Source organism: Alligator sinensis, unplaced genomic scaffold, assembly GCF_000455745.1.
Source record: "Alligator sinensis unplaced genomic scaffold, ASM45574v1 scaffold47_2, whole genome shotgun sequence".
NCBI lineage: Eukaryota > Metazoa > Chordata > Crocodylia > Alligatoridae > Alligator > Alligator sinensis.
In genome coordinates, this window is record NW_005842150.1 from 1,379,207 (window position 1) to 1,397,056 (window position 17,850).

The following is a 17,850-nucleotide window of genomic DNA, read 5'->3' on the forward strand; positions in this document are numbered from 1 at the left end:
AGCAGAATTGTGTTGCTGAACTCCAGCTATGTGTCTTGCTGGCAGTTTTGGCCACGCAGGCCTTGAATGGGAGTTTACTCTCATAGCATCATCACCTAGTGCAGGCTGTCCAGAAACAGGGTGCTGGCAGCTACTGGCCTTACAGGCCTTGAGTGGGAGGATGCCATGAGAGTATCATTCCCTAACGGAGACTGACCAGGAAACAGGGTCCTGGCAGTCACTGTGTTGGGTATTGTAGTGTCTCAGTGGGGTGGTATAGCTGAGACTACAAGTCCAGGCGGAAGCCATAAACCTGGGCCCTTTTTGCTATTTTACAGATGCTGCATTTCAGCCCATCAGTGTTGGGTTGAACCCCAGCCATATGTTGGCTGACAGATTTGGGCCAGGGTGAAGCCCTGGCACTTGTTGTTTATCCAGGCCTCAGTGCTGTATGGGCCGGGTTGGCTTTTTGCTGCCTGGTCCAGGCCCAGTGAAATAGACTGGGGGCTTCTTTTGTCCCTTTTGTAGTTTATGCTCCAACCAAGTGCTGTGATTGGACACAAGTTCTGGTTCAGGCCCAAGCCAAAATAGCCCCCTTTTGTTGTTTCACAGCTGTTAGGTCTCCGCCTAGCAGTGTAGCTGAGACTATATGTCCAGGCTGCAGCCACGTAGACCTGACGCTCTCTTGTTGTATGTTCAGGCCCGGGTGCAGGACAGGCCCGAGTCCCCTTTTGTATTGTTTTACAGCTGTTGTGTCTCAGCACGGCTGCGTTGCTGAGCCCTGCTGTACACTTGTATGCTGAATGTCTGGGCCTGGCATGTTTTGGACAGGGCACATGTTGCTTCTGTCCTGAGCAATTTTTGTCCTGACCAATTTTTTTTGCTCTGTCTTGACCAAGTGGCGTGGTCGGTGCTGGTTGCAGTTCAGGCTCTTTAGCTGTTTGGCTGGCTTTTCTCCGAGTTCTCTTGCAGTTCCTGCCCCAGCAGATCTGGGATTTAGGACTAAACACTTTGGGGTGTGATATGCTGATGAAAACTGCAGTTAACCCCTCAAATCCACAATGCGGAAGCGAGGATCAGCACTACAGTTTTGCAGGGAGCAACGAGGGACCCCTTGCACTGCAGAAAGATCTATGCCGTCTAGCAGCTCCCTGTGGCACAGTGGACCCATGGAGCAGTTCATAGGACTCTCTGGTGTGGGCCTCCCTCTCCAGCCCATTGCTGAAGGGCAGGTGTAGGGGTGCAGGCCCCTGGAGCTACCCATTGGGGAGTCCCAAGTCCCAGACTACCTGGGTGTGGGTAAAGACCCCCCCCCCGAGGGTCTAACCTACCAACTTTTTGTTTTGTAGTTTATATTGTTTTAAATTTATAGTTGGTGTTTATGTTTGTGTTTTCTTTATGTTTTGTAATAAATTTGAATTTTGGTTTTGCACTGCTTTCAAGAAAGGGGGTGTTGGTTTTATTGGATTCCCTAGTGATTTATTTAGTGTTTCCCAGGTGGTCTGGGTGGGTGCTCAAGCCAAAGTAAAATATATTTAGTACCCCAGACTTGAACCTGGCCCTTGTTGCTGCTGACAGGTGCTCAGCAGAAGGGTTAAAATGACAAGAGTTGAGCGGGATGCTCCAGGGGTGTACCCTGGTGCAGGACTCCTGTTTCATAATTGGTAGAGTCGGAAGGGACCTGAGCAGATCATCAAGTCTGACCCCCTGCCATGGGTAGGAAAGAGTACTGGGGTCAAATGACCATGGCTAGGTGATTATCTAGCCTCCTTTTGAAGACCCCCAGGGTAGGAGCGAGCACCACTTCACTTGGAAGTTGATTCCAGATCCTAGCCGCCCTGACTGAAGTAGTGCTTCCTGATGTCTAGTCTGAACCTACTCTCAGTCAACTTGTGGCCATTATTCCTGGAGTGCTTGGGGGAACAGGGTCTCTCCTGTTCCCCGCTCGTCCCCCTTGGTGCGTTTATAGATGGCCACCAGATCCCATCTCAGCCTTCTCTTGTGGAGGCTGAACAGGTTCAGGTCCCTGTTATACTTCCGTATTCACATGGAAAAGGAAATCAAATTGAAAACAGTTCTTAAGTGCCCCAAAGGCCACTTTTGCAGCCAGAAAGCTGCTGTTTAGGTGCACAAAGGGTAAGGGAGTTCCACCCTATACGTTTCTGAATTGGAGCTGGTCCTAATATTTGTTTTTTGCACGGTTAAATTCAGTGAAAAGGGAAATAAATAGGAAGGAAGATGTGGTAGAGAGCAGAATGAGACAAAAAGTACGAATAATAATTCTCATTTAGGAGAAAAATAAATATTTAGCGTGGAAAACTTTTTGAAGATGATAAAAGTTTTGTTTTGTGGAGAGTGTCACAGAAAAATGTGCTCTTTGGCAAAAAAGTGATTTTTTTTTTTTTTCCCCCCAAAGAGTTTAGTTAAAATCTCAAGATTTGATTTTATTTTTTTTCCACCAAAAGCAATCTTGATGGCAAATTTTGCAGCTAGTCGTATTTTGCATGATTTAAACAAGGAATGATGTACTGCAGGTTTCTCAGCTAAATGATGCCCCATTAATTTTCTCATCTATAAAACTCCCTGAGAAACATGGACAGCGTAATGCACAAATGAAACTCATAGCATCTGCATATGTTGGAGAAGAGAATAAAGAGGAGGCCTGAATAACCAAGGTGTATGGAGTCGCCTCAGCATTTGTTTGGATATAGCTAAATGCATCAGTTAATCCTAGTAAATGAAGCCCCACAGAACTTTCATTTGCTTGGCTGCCCTTTTTATAGGGTATGTTGTCCCATGAGTTCCTGACCTTGGCAGAACCACTGTTTTTCATGCATAAACTATTTCTGAATCATGTCTCTAAATACATCAATCAATAAAAATGCTTTGATTCTTCCCTCTGCTCTTTCCATCCTTTTCTTTCTTTCATAGACTCACTGTATGGACTCTATTTGTCTTCCTCATGTCCCTCTGACAGCACCCAGGGGCAGTCACTCAGTAGAGCCTGTGGCTCAACCAATGCCAAAGCCTTTGTGCAGATATTACTGGGATAAGCCTAATCCTACCCTTTAAAAGGTAGGAATGGTGGGGAAACCGAGGCACAAAGAAATAACAAGACCCACAATCCAAGAAGGCAAACAGCAGATGAAGGGTAGGAGGGATAAACACACAATTGCAAAGTAATAATTAAATATTAACAGTCTCTTCTGTTCTTTCATGTAGCTATTATTAGTTCGTTCATTCCTTATGTGAGTCATGCAAGAACAGGTCTTGCAGGGGAGCTGAATGTCTGAGCCACGAAACTGATATTCTACTTGGAACCAAGTCAAAGGCCAAGATGTTTAAGGCTAGTATTGAACTTCTGTTTATCTACCTTTAGGGCCTCTAGATTTGTAGCCTCTATTTCTACCTTTCTCATGGGCACACCCCTATTAGAAGGAAATTCATTACCATTTCTTCCTTATAGGATGAGTGCTGTGTAGAGATCTTGGGCTTCCCCAGTAGTCATTTGCAATAGCATAAAACAAATGCTAAGGGATGTTAAGTGCTTCTGTTCTAATTTGGTAGAGCTTTACATCTACTCTGTACCAGCATAGATATCTACATAAAGTACAGGGCAACAGGGAACTGAATATGCCTTGTTATAACTTCAAAAACCATCAACCAGATCTGCAGCTGCTATGAAGCAGTGTAACTGAGAACTCATTCCCTGGTGTCGTTTCAAATAATCACACAGAAAACCATTGAAGCATGGTAATAAATTGCAATTACATAGCTAATTGCAGTGGAGGACCAAACTATGTTTTACAAGCAATTAATTAATTAACATCACAAGCTGTATATCATTTCCAGAGACAAATGAAATATAGCAACCAATTTTTAATCATATCATAGATGTACATATATTTATCCTACGTATCTGTACATGTAGCAGGATCAGTGTGCTGCTGCTGCTGCTCATTTATGAAATACTTCATTTATTTTTCAGCATGTTTCCTTTAACTTTAGACCTACCGTCCAATGACTGTTCCCCCGTGCCAAACATCCATGTGCATGGAAGAAAAATGAAAGCAGCGGAAAGGAGCTATTTACATTAAGAAAAGTTAAGACGCCTGATACTTAATCTTCCAGATTTCATCTGTTCTGTTGTTTTGGAAACCACAGTACATAGTTTAAAGGTGTCACACTGATACTTTCAACTTGTTTTTAGGAGTTTGTATTATGCCACCACTGCCAGCTGGAACTTGGCTTTGTGACTTCACCTTGGTTGCTCCTATTTTTCTGTGCTGTGTTTTGCTCCTGGGACTAGACTGCAACATTCTGGATCCATCAGTGCGTGTTGCTAACTGCTCAATTTGCATTTTTTCTAGAATGTATTCCTGGTAACAGAAAAAAAGAAGCCTCTTCAATACAGACACACACTATGATAGAACTTCCTAGTGCAGCACTTATTCCCTCTGAGTAACCTAAGCACACGATTAGGGCTACAGGATTAGACCCAGTGCTCCAATTCAGCACAGAACATGAGTACCATACATTTAGGTAGCACATACCTAACTTTTAAGCCTGTAAGTATTCTCAGTGAAGCAATTTGTAATGATTTTTATGCTTAGGACATTCTGCATACAAATACATTACTAACCCAACTAGACTGTAAGGGTATGTATCCAATGTAAAGTAGTGGAAACAACACTTACAGTCTATCTATATCTAACATGGTAAGATGTTTCTGGTGGAACACTTCACTTGTTATATGGTCAAATCTCTACATTGCAATGCACGGTGTATAGCATCAAGTGCTGTTCTTACAACCAGGACTAAACATAACGGGAAGGAGAGGACAGGCAGTAGAATGGCCAGGGACAGCACTGGCCAATGACCAAGATCCTGAGACCCTGAGAGGATGTGCAGGATGCAGGTCCTACTTCCTTTGCCTGAGTGGATTGAAAACATGCTCTGGAACATAGCCCCAGTAATCACTCACCAAGCACCTGATACCACAACCCACATATGTATTGCAAACCCACTGAAGTTAGGGTTACCATATTTCCAGGTCCAAAAAAGAGGACACCTGTCGTGGGGGCGGGGGGAGATATGATGGGGGAGAGGGGCAGTGACAGCTGCGAATCCCTATGAATGAGACTCACCACAGACAGTGCACTGATCAAGGGAATGCCCAAGCCAGTCCACTGGAAACACCAAGAGAGGGTCGAGTCTAAAATCCTGCCTCTCTTCCAGAGTTTGTGCAGAGCACAGTGGTGTGACCTCCTGTTAGGTGTGAGCTAAGCAGGCCTACTGAACAGGGCCCACCCTAGGGGACTTAGGTGCATGGGTGCCTAGTCTGTGCATTCCACATGGCCTGTGTGCAAGATGTGCCAAGATATGCAGACTGCCAACAGTGGTGGGACCTCAAGGGCACAGACAGTACCAGAGTTCAGGTGTTTAAGTAACTCTCATACCAGACATTTTGGTGCCTATACATTCTAACAGATGTTAAGCTATTAGGTGGGTTTTTGTCAATTGTTCACATAGGTACCCACATTTGTCTTAGTTTTACATTGGGCACCTAAGACCTTTTCTTAATTTGGATCAAAGATGCCAACACCCAGCTCCTCAGCCAGTGTAAACTGTCACAGCACCAAAGCTACAATACACAATTACTTCATGGATTTTATTTCTGTTTCTGTTGCTGCCTCCCACTGACAAGTCTGGGCCTCCATTGTCTTATGTTTAAAAAAGAGAAATTATTCTGTTAACCTACTTTAATAAAAGCCTTTGGGGCAGAGACATGAAAAAGCACTTCAAGTATTACTGGAAAAATCATCACGGTTCTCACTTTCTAGCAATGTCCATACTGAGATAAACAGTCTCCATAAGGATTGATTTATTCTAGCTGACTAAGTCCTAAAGCTTCCTTCTGTGACATTCTCCTCCATGGGCCTATGTTCCCAGAGGGCCAAGTCCTAGAAAGATCTGCTTTGAAGAACATGTTCTGACATTGCTCAGCCAAGAACTACAAGTCTCCCTGTCCTGCCTTTATATACTGTCTGCAGTCAGATACTCAAAGGGGTCTAGTCTGTTGATAAGAATGTTACAGTCTGGCAGCAAGATGAGACTAGGACTCTTCCATAATTACTCTGCACATCTATTATCAATAATGATAATATTTAGCTCCTCTAGAATACCTTATATCCTGGGATATCCTGAGAACATTATGATTTCATTATGATTTCAATTTTATAAATGGGGAAACTGAAGCACAAGGACATTAAAAGACTTGCCAAAAGTGAAATTATAAGTCCTTGGCATAGTCAGAACAGAACTCAGATCTTCTGAGTCTCAGTTCCACATTATGAGAGAGGCTCTGTCTCCCACTGTCTATATAAGTAACCTTTACATATGTTGCTAGTTCACACAGGTGCTGCGTTTGCTGAAAGGCTCCAAAGTACACAGCCACAGTCAACTGAAGAAGACATTAGAATCTCTTGGATTTTAGTTGTCCAGAAAATCTGCACACCCTTAGAAGCAGCCATTGTACTCTCTGTAGTAGTTTGTTTTTAATCCTGCAACAGTTTGGTAACTCACTTGGATCATATCCAGCTTTGACAACAATCCCATTTCCTGTAAGCGACCATAGTGCAGCATGTAGCACTGCTCAGCCAGATTGGAGATAGCTAACCACAGGCTGCCTAGTTCTTGACTCTGCAATGGTATAGAAGACATGAATGAATTTTGCCCCACAAAACATTTTGCATAAACCTGGAGTTGTTACCACATGAAGAGGGAATTCCACTCAAGGTTAGAGGATTTCAGCTCTGTAACAATCCTAGTGTGATCCAGCTTTTTCTCCAAATGTGCTGCTACTTTCTTTCTGCCCTGATTTCCCCCCCTATGACTTGGTCCTGCTGTGCTGCCCCAGCTTCAGGTTTCCCTCCTGATTTTGGCTCTTGCATGCACAAGGTGTAAACCCTCAGACTCAGCAACTGCAAATACCTCCATCTCGCCCATAGTAATCCCCCTTCCAACCATTGTTTTCCCTTTCCCCAAAATATCCTCTCCTCTGGGAATGGTGAGATAGGGGTCACTTCACTGTTGCTACTTGCAAGCCCCTGCCACTGCTGCCTATGTTTTCTGAGCCCACGGGCCTGCTGAGCATAGCTCCCTCCTGCCATCTTGGCTGATTCTTTTGAACGTGAGAGAAAGCAGCACTAGTTAAAGATGAGAACTATGCCATATATCAGCTGAGGCAGGGAAAAATCACATTGTAGACAGGGTGTAGATTCTCCAGCAGCTGAAGGGTTGGAGAGAAGGGAAAATTTAGGAAATGCTCTGGGAATGGCAAAACTGTAAGGAAATTAGGTTGAAGAGCAGAAGCTGAAGGGCTAGTGAGGGAAATAGAACAGTAAATCAAAAGGGAGGAGTTCAACAAAGGGAAAGCTGCACAGCAACTCAGGCCAGGTCTACTCAACAAAGGGCCTTGTTACACGTTACACTCTGAGCTGCTCAAATGTTGATCAGTATTGGCATTAGCTTGAGTCTGAAGTAGCCACATGCTCAAGCCAGCAGGGGCCTTGAGGACTTAAAGGTAAGAATCCCACCCCCACCTCCCCTCTCTTCCCTTTCTGGGTTTGTACCTGCCCATTGCCATCCCAAAGTTCCCCCTGTTCCCCTCTACTCTGGGGCTGCCCCTAGCCCCTTGTGGTTCCTCTCTGCACCCCTTGGGCTTCTCTCTAGCCCTCCCCATCCCCCAGAGCTTCCCCTGTGCCCCCCCACCTCGGCCCTCATGGCTTATCTGCACTCCCTTGGCTTACCTGTGGCTGCCTGCCCAGCCCAGAGACTGGCAGCGGGGGCAGTGGCCAGGCAGGCAAGTGTCCATTCCCTGTCTGCTCTCCTAGGATAACGTAAAGTAAGCCAGGACCGAAGGGGAGAAGAGGGGGGAGAGGTGAGAGGGAATCTGGGGGCTGGGGTGCAGCAGGCTGATCAGGGCTGATGGGGAGCTAGGTTACACAGATCAGAGCACTGGTGATGCATAGGGGGTGCATGTGCATCCCTTGACCGGCCACACTTGCCACTTAAGTGACAGGCATGGGGGACAGGTGGGAGCACTGGTGACCCTCCCCCCACTCCGGTCAGTGATATTGGCTGGGGGGGGGGGGGCCCCCCCCCCAGTTGGTGGGATCAGCTGTGGGGGAGCCCCCCCAGTCACTGACTGGTCACATGTGCCCCCCTGACTAAGGCAGCACCAGTCGCCCATGGATCAGAGAGAGAGCTAGGCTGAGGTGGCATAACTTTAAGCCAACCAAGAGTGCTTAAAACTAGTTTAATGTGTTAATGTGTGGACAATCCAGGGGCTAAGAGCTCTAGGAGCCACCTAAAATTAACATGTAAGAAGAGTCAAAGTTTTACTGCCATAGTTAAGTCAGCTAAGCGTGTGAACAGTTCCCCCTGTAACACTCTGCCACTGAAACCCCTCATCAGGATGCAACTATGTCAAGAAAAGAAAGCTTCTGTTGGTTAGCTAAAGCCACCTGAGGAGGTGTCTTAACTATGTTTGCAGCAAAAGCCTTTCTGGAGGCATATGTCTTCTGTGCCTTTACTAGAAGACTCTTCCACCACAGCTATGCCAGAACAAAAGCAGCAGCAAATGCTCTATGATGCCATCAGATAAAGAAGCCATCAGATATTGTAGAGAAGGAAGAGAGACCATCCATTGTTCAGGAGCTGGAATGAAAGTGTCTGTCCAGGTGTCAGGTGGGTGATTGTGTGTGGTGAGGGAGAAGAGGGTGTCAAAGGCATTCTCTAAACTGAGGATTTCAGCCACTCTGAGTACCCACGATCACCAGCGCAAACCCCTAGCATAAACGGCCAAGCCACTACTTTATATGGGGCAGGCCATTGGTGTTTAAAAAAGGCCTACACTGCACTTGCCAGCTACCACAACTTTTCTATACTTGGGATTTGCAGACATGCAGCAACACTAGTGGCTGGTGACAGCTGGTTTTAACTGTGGCAATTTTTTAGTGTAGATAAGGCCTGCAGTCTCCTCCTTGAAAAGTGCTGAGGATTTTGCAATACAGACAAGCCCTATGAACAATGGCAAAGGTCGGCAGCCTACAGCCTCCGAGCTGCATCCCGCCCCTGAATAGGCTGGATCCTAACTGTGGCAGCTCAGGAAATCAGCAGCATGCTTCAGCCACAGTAGCGCAGGAGGCATCCTGAAGGTCCTATTGCTTGCCATGTCCAGTTTGTTCTCTCTACTGCAGCTTGGGAGACATCCCCAGCATACTGGCTCCTTCCCTTTTTTTATCTATTCCCTTTGCAGCATCTGCTGATTGTCAGGAGGTACAGGAGCAGGTGCAGGCCTACAATGGAGCTGGGTCACAAGCAGTGGCCTATGGTGGCAAAAGTTTGCCAACCCCTAAACTATGGTAAAGATAGCAAATGCCATACCTGCTTCTCTTGCAACTGAACTCAGGGGCAGCTGCCCTACTTGACTTCAGCAGAAAGAGATGTAGAGCTTTATTGTCTGTTTGTGATCTTCCTTCTGTTCCAGCCAAGTTACTGAGTTTCCCTGTCACTATCACCAAGGGTGTTTGTAAATGTCACTGCTGCACATTCCCAGCATCTCATTTTCAGAACTGTATCTTGGCCAATGTGTTTTGAAACCTCACAAAATTAGAACTTACACTGAAAACATTATGTAGTCTAGTAACAAGCCACTGTGCTCTTGTGGTAGGGACAAAAGCTGCACAGGATTTTCATTTGCAATTTTCAATATCCCTGCTCCATTTTATCTGCAGTTCATATTCTACCAAAAGTAATGGAAAGAGCACCTAGCAAACTCACCTGGTATCTGAGGTACCCTTTATTATTCCTAATATTCAATTCCAGCTGTTTATTTTTCTCCTGTATTCTGTGGCTCTTTATCTGAAGTTCAGAGAGTTCACTAATCAGCATCTGGGTAAAGAAAACAAGAATGTGCATTATGGATGTTCTTCACCTAATATCTTTCATCTACATACTGGTGTTCAGCTGAACAGATCACAAAGCACTTTACACAGTACGTATTATGCTAACAACAGAGTCATATTTAGAGGGGAGTTTTCTAAACTTCAGAGTTTTCTAAAACAGTGGAGCTGCACTCAGGCAAGTACAATCTAGACCTGTCAACAAGAGTTGTAAAAGCCAGCAGTTTTGCCAGCATTGCTACATGGGCATTCACTCTCCTAGCCAGTAAGTCTATTCTGGGAAACCTTGGAATAGTAGACTGTGGCTATACATTGTGGTTCTTACTCTTCCTCCTTCTCTTCCCTGTGGGGATCTTGATCAGCCCCTACAAAATGGATAAGACCTGTTACATTCAATTTAAATCATTAAAACTAAAATGCCCATAGAAACTTTTCTACAGAAGAAATCTGCTTTAGCAGCAACAGTTTGTAAGCATAGGGCAAAGCTGTGTTCTGAGATTCATACTAGGGATCACTACTGTACACCTCCTACATTTAGTCCCCACCCAGGAACCCATCTGACAGCCTTAGGGAATTTATAATGGAGGATAAAGTGCAGAATGCGCTGCAGAGATTGACACTGCTATCTGAGAATTTGTCCTGCTTCACATGACAGGAGTGTTCTTTGTGTATCTGATCTGCAGTATTTCAAAAATCTCTGTCCTGCCCAGCCATGATAGATGGATTCCATATTACCCAACAGCACCACAGGGTGTAGCTCAGCACCTCGCTGTATCAGGCTGTTAAGTGCCTTAACTACTTTGGATCAAGCCCCATTCTGTATACTGTAAATAAAATACTCAAAACATTACAAGTTTTCTGGTGTCGTGTTCCCGTTGCAAGGCTTCAAGGTCATGCTGGCCTTTTTCATAGTCATCTGACAAGGCGATCAAGTTTTTTATCAAGCTCTGATTTGTAGTTGACAGTGTCTCGTGCCTCCTGATGATAGCTCTTACCAGAGACTCTTCACCATATTCCAGGTAGTCTGTAGAAGGAAAATACCTCACAAAAAGGGTACTGAAGTACCTTATTGATCATGTATAAGAAGCATGTTATTTCCCCTCCTTTACCAATTATGAGCCTGATCCTTTATGGTACTTTGTATATTGGCAACTTTTACACTTCCCAAGAGATGGCAGTACCTTGCAGGTTCCTTGTAGGGTCAGGTCCTGTGCATAAGCTAATATTTTCATTGCAGTAACATCTTTTTTCCAAGGAAACAGACTCCGAATTTGCCAACTAGAAGCTTCCAAATCAAATGATTCAGAACACATATGCCCCCTACCCCTCCAAAATCATGAGAATAACTCACAAAATCATGCAAAGTTAAAAAATACATTTGGAATTCTTTTCATTCACATTTGCAAGTTTTTCAGCCACACGGGCTTTATTTAAATTGCCTTTTTTTAATGCAAGCTGAGACTGTTACATAATCAGCTGATTGCAAGAACTGTGGCTTTAAGAAAAGGAGAAAAAAGCATGAGAGGATAAAATTGTGAGAGTTGGCAACATTGTCATGGTTATATCACAGAAAAGCACAAAACTCACTTCCTCTTTCAGAATGTGTAGTGTAGTAGAGTATAGTATAATGTAGTGTGAGAAAATTAAATGGCTTTAGTGATTTTTTTCCATAAGGGTGTTTCAAGGTTTTGAACAACTGTTGCGATGATGCAGTGCATTTCAAGGAAGGTGTAATGGGATTTCATAGATTTCATAGACATTAGGGCTGGATGGGACCTCGGAAGATCATTGAGTCCAACCCCATACCCCAGGGGCAGGAAGTCAGTTGGCGTCACAGGATCCCAGCAAGATAAACATCCAATTGACTCTTAAAGGAATCCAGAGTAGGTGCTTGCACCACCTCTGGCAGCAGTCTGTTCCAGGCCTTGGGAGCTTGAACTGTAAAGAAGTTCTTCCTTGCGTCCAGCCTGAAACAGTCTTGGAGAAGTTTGTGACCATTTGACCTTGTCATCCCGTGGGGCGCTCTGGTGAACAGGCGTTCCCCCAGATCCTGATGCACACCCCTTATATACTTATAGGCAGCCACCAGGTCACCCCTGAGCCTGTGCTTTTCCAGGCTGAAGTCACATAGCTCTCAGCCTCTCATCATAAGGCCTGTTTTCCTGCCCTCTGATCATAGGCGTGGCTCTCATATGGATTCTCTCAAGCTTCTCCACATCCTTTTTAAATTGTGCAGCCCAGAATTGGATGCAGTACTCCAGCTGCGGCTTCACCAAGGCTGAGTACAGAGGGAGGATGACATCCTGGGATTTGCTGGAGAAGCATCCATGGATGCAAGCCAGGGTTTTGCTCACTTTGCTGGCTGCAACATCACATTGGTGGTTCATATTCATCTTGTGGTCAATCATGACCCCCAAGTCCCTTTTGGCCGTGGTGCTAGCAAGCGTAGCACTGCCGAGCTATAAGCATGCTGCAGGTTTTTCCTCCCATGGTGGAGTACCTTGCATTTTTCAGTGTTGAAGGCCATCAGGTTTTCGTCTGCCCATTTTCCAAGCCTGTCGAGGTTGGCTTGGATCACCATCCTGTCCTCGGGTGTGGACGCTTTACCCCAAAGTTTGGTGTCATCAGCGAACTTGGCCAGTTCACTTCTGACACCAATGTCCACATCATTAATGAAGATGTAGCTTCACTACTCCATAACTAGGTGTCACTGACTCTATTGCTCAGAGGCTTCTGGGATGTTTAGTGACACAACAAGCTCAGGCAGGATGTTACAGACCTGAGTATTATTACCATATATCAATAAGGAGCAATGTGAGTACAGACTTAGAAGGACCAAGGGCATCATCAGTATCATATTACATTTTAAACCAAATGTGAGGTAGATGAGTCTGCTTAAAAGAATCACTTTGTCATGAATTCTGGTTCTTTCAAGGAGGTAAGTCCTTAAGAAAATTTAACCTCATTGTGATTAGGGACCGACAACTTTTTATGGCCCAGAGCCTGAATGTCACTAAAGATTCATAGATTGTAAAGCCAGAAGGGACCTCAGAAGATCACTGGGTCCAGCCCTTTGCACCAAGCAGGAAAGATAACTGGGGGTCAGGTGACCCCAGCGAGCTGACTGTCTAGTCTCCTATTGAAGATTTCCAGGGCAGGTGATTGCATCACCTCTGGAGGGAGCTTATTCCACAGTCTGGACACCCTGACTGTGAAGAAGTTTTTCCTAATGTTGAACCTGAATCGGTCTTCCAGGAGATTGTGGCCGTTACTCCTGGTTTTCCCCTCACGTGCCCTGGTGAACAGTTGCTCACCGAGCCCTTGATGTACTCCCATAGTGTAGCGGTAAGCTGCTACCAGGTCTCCTTTCAGCCTTCTTTTCCTCAGGCTGAAGAGTCCCAAATCCCTCAGCCTTTCCTTGTATGGCTTGCCTTTTAAGACTCTGATCATACGGGTGGCTCTTCTTTGGACTCTCTCAAGCTTGTCCACGTCCTTGTCATAGTGTGGTGCCCAGAACTGGACACAGTACTCCAGCTGCGGTCTCACCGGTGCTGAGTAGAGCAGAAGAATCACCTCCTTGGTTTTGCTGGAAATGCATCGATTGATGTATGCCAGGGTATTATTTGCCCTACTAGCTACAGCATCACACTGCTGGCTCATATTCATACTGTGGTCTATTATTACCCCCAGGTCCCTTTCATCCATGGTGCTGTCAGTTCGGTGCCGCCAAGCCTGTAGGTGTGCTGGGGGTTGCTCATCCCAAGGTGGAGCACTTTACATTCCTCAACATTGAACTTCATCAGATTCCAATCTGCCCAACTTGCTAGCCCTAGGTCTGCCTGTATCCGTAGCCTATCTTCAAATGTGACCACGCTCCCTCATAACCTGGTGTCATCTGAGAACCTGGCCAGTAAGCTCTACACCCCCACATCCAAATCATTAATAAAGATGTTGAAAAGTACTGGACTGAGCACTGACCTCTACAGGACACTGCTACCCACTTCTCGCCAGGATGACACAGATCCATTCAATATGATGAATCATTTACAGGCTTGACACCTGCTTAGGTGTTAAGCAGCTGGCAGGAGAGATCTTTGTGACAAACCAATACCTTTAAATGTACAATTATCAGGAAGGGTGGTCATTCCTAAAGGAAGTGATCCTTCGGGCACAAAAGGAGACAGTCCCATTGCACATGAAACAGGGCAGAGGGGCCAAAAAACCCTCTTGGCTGAATGGGGAAATCCAGGAAAGCCTAGGGGCAAAAAAAGAGGCATACAGGATGTGGAAACGGGGTAGCTATCAAGGAGGAGTATACTTACTCGGCTTGTACTTGCAGGGAGTCAGTTAGAAAGGCCAAAGCTGCAACAGAACTTAGGCTGGCAACAAATATTAAAGACAACAAAAAGTCCTTCTACAGGTATACAGGGAGCAAAAAGAAGGTGCAGAGCAATATAGGATCCCTACAGGGCAGACTAGGGAAATTGGTGACAGATAGGAGGGACAAAGCCAAGCTCTTCAGTGAGATTTTTGCTTCTGTATTCCTGAACACGGATAAGGGCAAATCTCCCAAACGGAGACTATAGACAAGCACAGGAAGGAAACCAGTCTACCAACTGTTAGCACTGACTTAGTGAAGGGACACTTGGAGGGGCTGGATGTGTTTAAGTCAGCAGGCCCAGATGATCTTCATCCAAGGATGCTGAAAGATGCAGACAGTGTCATAGCAGAACCACTGGCACGGTTGTTTGAGCGCTCTTGGCGCTCAGGTCAGGTCCCGGAGGATTGGAAAAGGGCCAGCATGGTCTCTGTTTTCAAGGAGGGGAGGAAGGAGGATCCAAGTAACTATAGGCCAGTTAGCCTCACCTCTATCCTTGGGAAAACCTTTGAAAAAATTATTAAGGATCACATTTGTGGGAGTCCAGCATGAAAAATAATGCTGATGGGCAACCAGCACAGGTTCATAGCAGGTAGATCCTGCTTGACTAACTTTGTTTCTTTTTATGACCAGGTCACAAAATACTTAGATGCAGGGGATGAGGTAGATGTCATCTACCTGGGTTTTAAGAAAGCCTTTGATACGGCATCTCATCCTATTCTCATAAATAAACTGAGTGGCTCTGACGTAGATGATTACATGGTCAGGCGGGTGGCTAATTGGCTAAAGGAATGCACCCAAAGCGTGGTGGTGGATGGGTCAGTATCGACCTGGAAAGATGGGAGCAGTGAAGTTCCCCAAGGTTCAGTCCTTGGACCAGCGCTGTTCAATGTCTTCATCAGTGACTTGGATGAGGGTGTGGAGAACACTCTGTTCAAATTTGCGGATGACATCAAATTATGGGGCAAAGTAAATACAGTAGTGGGCAGGGAATGAATCCAGCCAGTTCTGGACAAATTGGGTAAGTGGGCAGAGCAGAATAGGATGCAATTCAACAAGGACAAATGCAAAGTTTTGTACCGAGGGAGAAGGAATCACCAGCACACTTACAGGCTGGGGGATGACCCTCTCAGCAGCAGTGTAGCAGAAAGGGATCTCGGAGTCATACTTGACTCCAAGATGAACATGAGTCGTCAATGTGATGAAACGATCAGTAAAGCTAACCACACTTGATTATGCATTAGCAGGTGCATCACAAACAGGTCTAGGGAGGTGATACTTCCCCTTTATGTGGCATTGGTGAGGCTGCAGCTGGACTATTGCGTCCAGTTTTGGGTGCCATGCTTCAAGAGTGTTGTGGATAACCTTGAGAGGGTCCAGAGGAGGGCCACTCGTATGGTTAGGGGCCTGCAGGATAGGTCCTATGAGGAGAGGTTGAGGGACCTGAAATCTCTTCAGCCTCTGCAAGAGAAGGCTGAGAGGTGATCTTGTGGCTGTCTACAAATTCATCAGGGGGGACAGCAAGGGATAGGAGATGCTCGGTTACCGGGGCACCCCTTGGAGTAACTAGAAATAATGGCCACAAACTGACAAAGAGCAGATTCAGGTTAGACATCAGGAAGAACTTCTTTACGTTAAGGGTAGAATCTGGAATGGGCTTCCAAGGGAGATGGTGCTCTCCCCTACCTTGGGGGTCTTTTAAGAGGAGATTGGATAAGCACCAGGCTGGGGTTGTCTGACCCCAGCATTCTTTCCTGCCTAGGGAAGGGGGTCAGACTCGATGATCTGCTGAGGTCCCTTCCAACCCTATTATCTATGAATCTATGAATCAGTTCAGAATGGAGTATGGGTTAAAATATCAAGACCTGAAATACCTGGATCAGCTGGAATTGTTTATACATTTATGAAGATGCATTCAATACATTTTCTTTTGCAAGTAATATGCAGTTAACAAAGCAGGGTTTGAAATTTTGAAAAATGATCAATCAGCAGCTAACTGCTTTATGTGATATGCAAGTCACAGGCTTTACGGAATTTACTTACATGGCTGGTAGCCACCAAAATGTCACTTCTGTGAGATAGAAGAGTTGTTTCTCAATCCTTTCGGGTTGACTCCTTTTGCAATAGCAAAAATGTTCATGACACCATCCCATTGAGTAAAAAAAGAAAAGGAAAGGTGCCAAGGCCTACAAATTTGTGTGTTTTGATAGTGCTTGAAAAACAACACTGTACAAAGAGTGGGGAAGTAACACTGTATTTGCTTTATAGTGTAATAGTATTTTCAGCACCTCACAGCCACCCCAAATATCTTTCATGACTCCCCTGGGTGCTACAAACTGCCAGTTGAGAAATGCTTGAGCATCTGCTACTGTAACACTGATTCCCTAATACAATAGGGGCTGACCTTTTTGGTAGGTGAGCCACAAATTAGTTCTGCACCCTCCCTGAGTGCCACTAGGATTCCTTTCTTCTGCCCAGTCTGCTGCTCTGCTTCCTGGTTTCTGCCCAACCTGTAGCTTTGCTTTCTACTTCCTGCTTTGTGCTCTGTGCTGCTCTGTTTTATGCCTCCAGTGCTCTCTGCTGCTGTGCTACCTGTTCTATCCCTGATCTGCCACATGCCACACAGAGCCTTCACATACCACTTCTGGCACAAGTGCTACAGGTTGACTACCCCTGCTCTAATACATAAGGAGAGTGATACAGACTGGGCTGAGGATGCTCCGAAGCATCCCTCTAATTCTGTCAGGGTCATCCCTCAATCACTCCTCTACTTCTCAGGTGCAATGCATCTGCCTCCTATAGGGATAGCGCTTCTGGGTGCATCCCCGTGAGTGGAAGTGTGTGTTCCTCGGGGACAACCAGCAGTCCCACATATGTGTGCCACAACTAGTTGTCCTTGGGGAATGCCCCTGCACGCATGCTTTGATGTGTGGCAAGTTGCTCTGGGTGGGGTAGGGGAGGCTGATGCCAGCACCTGGGCTGGCCACAGCAGCCTTACCTGGGGTCCTGGGGGCCTCCAGCAGTGATGATCCAGGCTCACGGAGCATGGCCAACAGCCAAAGTGTGGCTCTGGCTTACCAGGCTCAGGTTTTGGGCGGCACACGCTGCAGCCATGTGCACCATGCCGCTTTTGTCTAGTGTGGGTTTTTGACACGGGGATCTCTAAGTGTCAAAAAAGCCTGCCATGCTGCAAATTAGCAGCATGGTGAATGCCTGCATGTGTGGCACATGCAGTTTACAGCACCGCAGACAAGTCTGCGGCACGGCGAACTGCACGTGGATGCACCCTATCTGTGCAGGATACAGAGCTTCCTTGGGGACCATAGTCCAACAAGATCTACCCAGAACCTGGAACATTTTCTTCCCAGTATAAGGTGCACATTACTGACTTTTGCTTCAATAGCAAACAAGCACTGCATGGCAAAAGCAGAATATAAATGTACACAAAAAGTGAAACAACAAAAACCCTGCACCCCAGGCTGCCTCACAGTTGGGCAAGACTTAATCAGTATGTTCTTGCAGGGA

At 45.8% G+C, this 17,850-nt stretch overlaps 1 protein-coding gene across 12 annotated transcripts in view; it reads right to left on the reverse strand.

Moving 5' to 3' along the window:
- Positions 1 to 3,734: 3,734 nt before the first annotated feature.
- Positions 3,735 to 17,850, reverse strand: part of CCDC197 (coiled-coil domain containing 197) — a 48,009-nt gene continuing 33,893 nt past the window's right edge. For all 12 annotated transcript variants that reach the window (XM_025206299.1, XM_025206294.1, XM_025206297.1 and 9 more), the window contains 4 exons: positions 10,799 to 10,971; positions 9,826 to 9,936; positions 6,565 to 6,681; positions 3,735 to 4,358 (listed from right to left, as the gene is read on the reverse strand). In XM_025206299.1, coding sequence (XP_025062084.1) covers positions 4,161 to 4,358; positions 6,565 to 6,681; positions 9,826 to 9,936; positions 10,799 to 10,971 — 599 coding nt within the window. In that variant the 3' untranslated portion in view covers positions 3,735 to 4,160. The remainder of the gene's footprint in view (positions 4,359 to 6,564; positions 6,682 to 9,825; positions 9,937 to 10,798; positions 10,972 to 17,850) is intronic.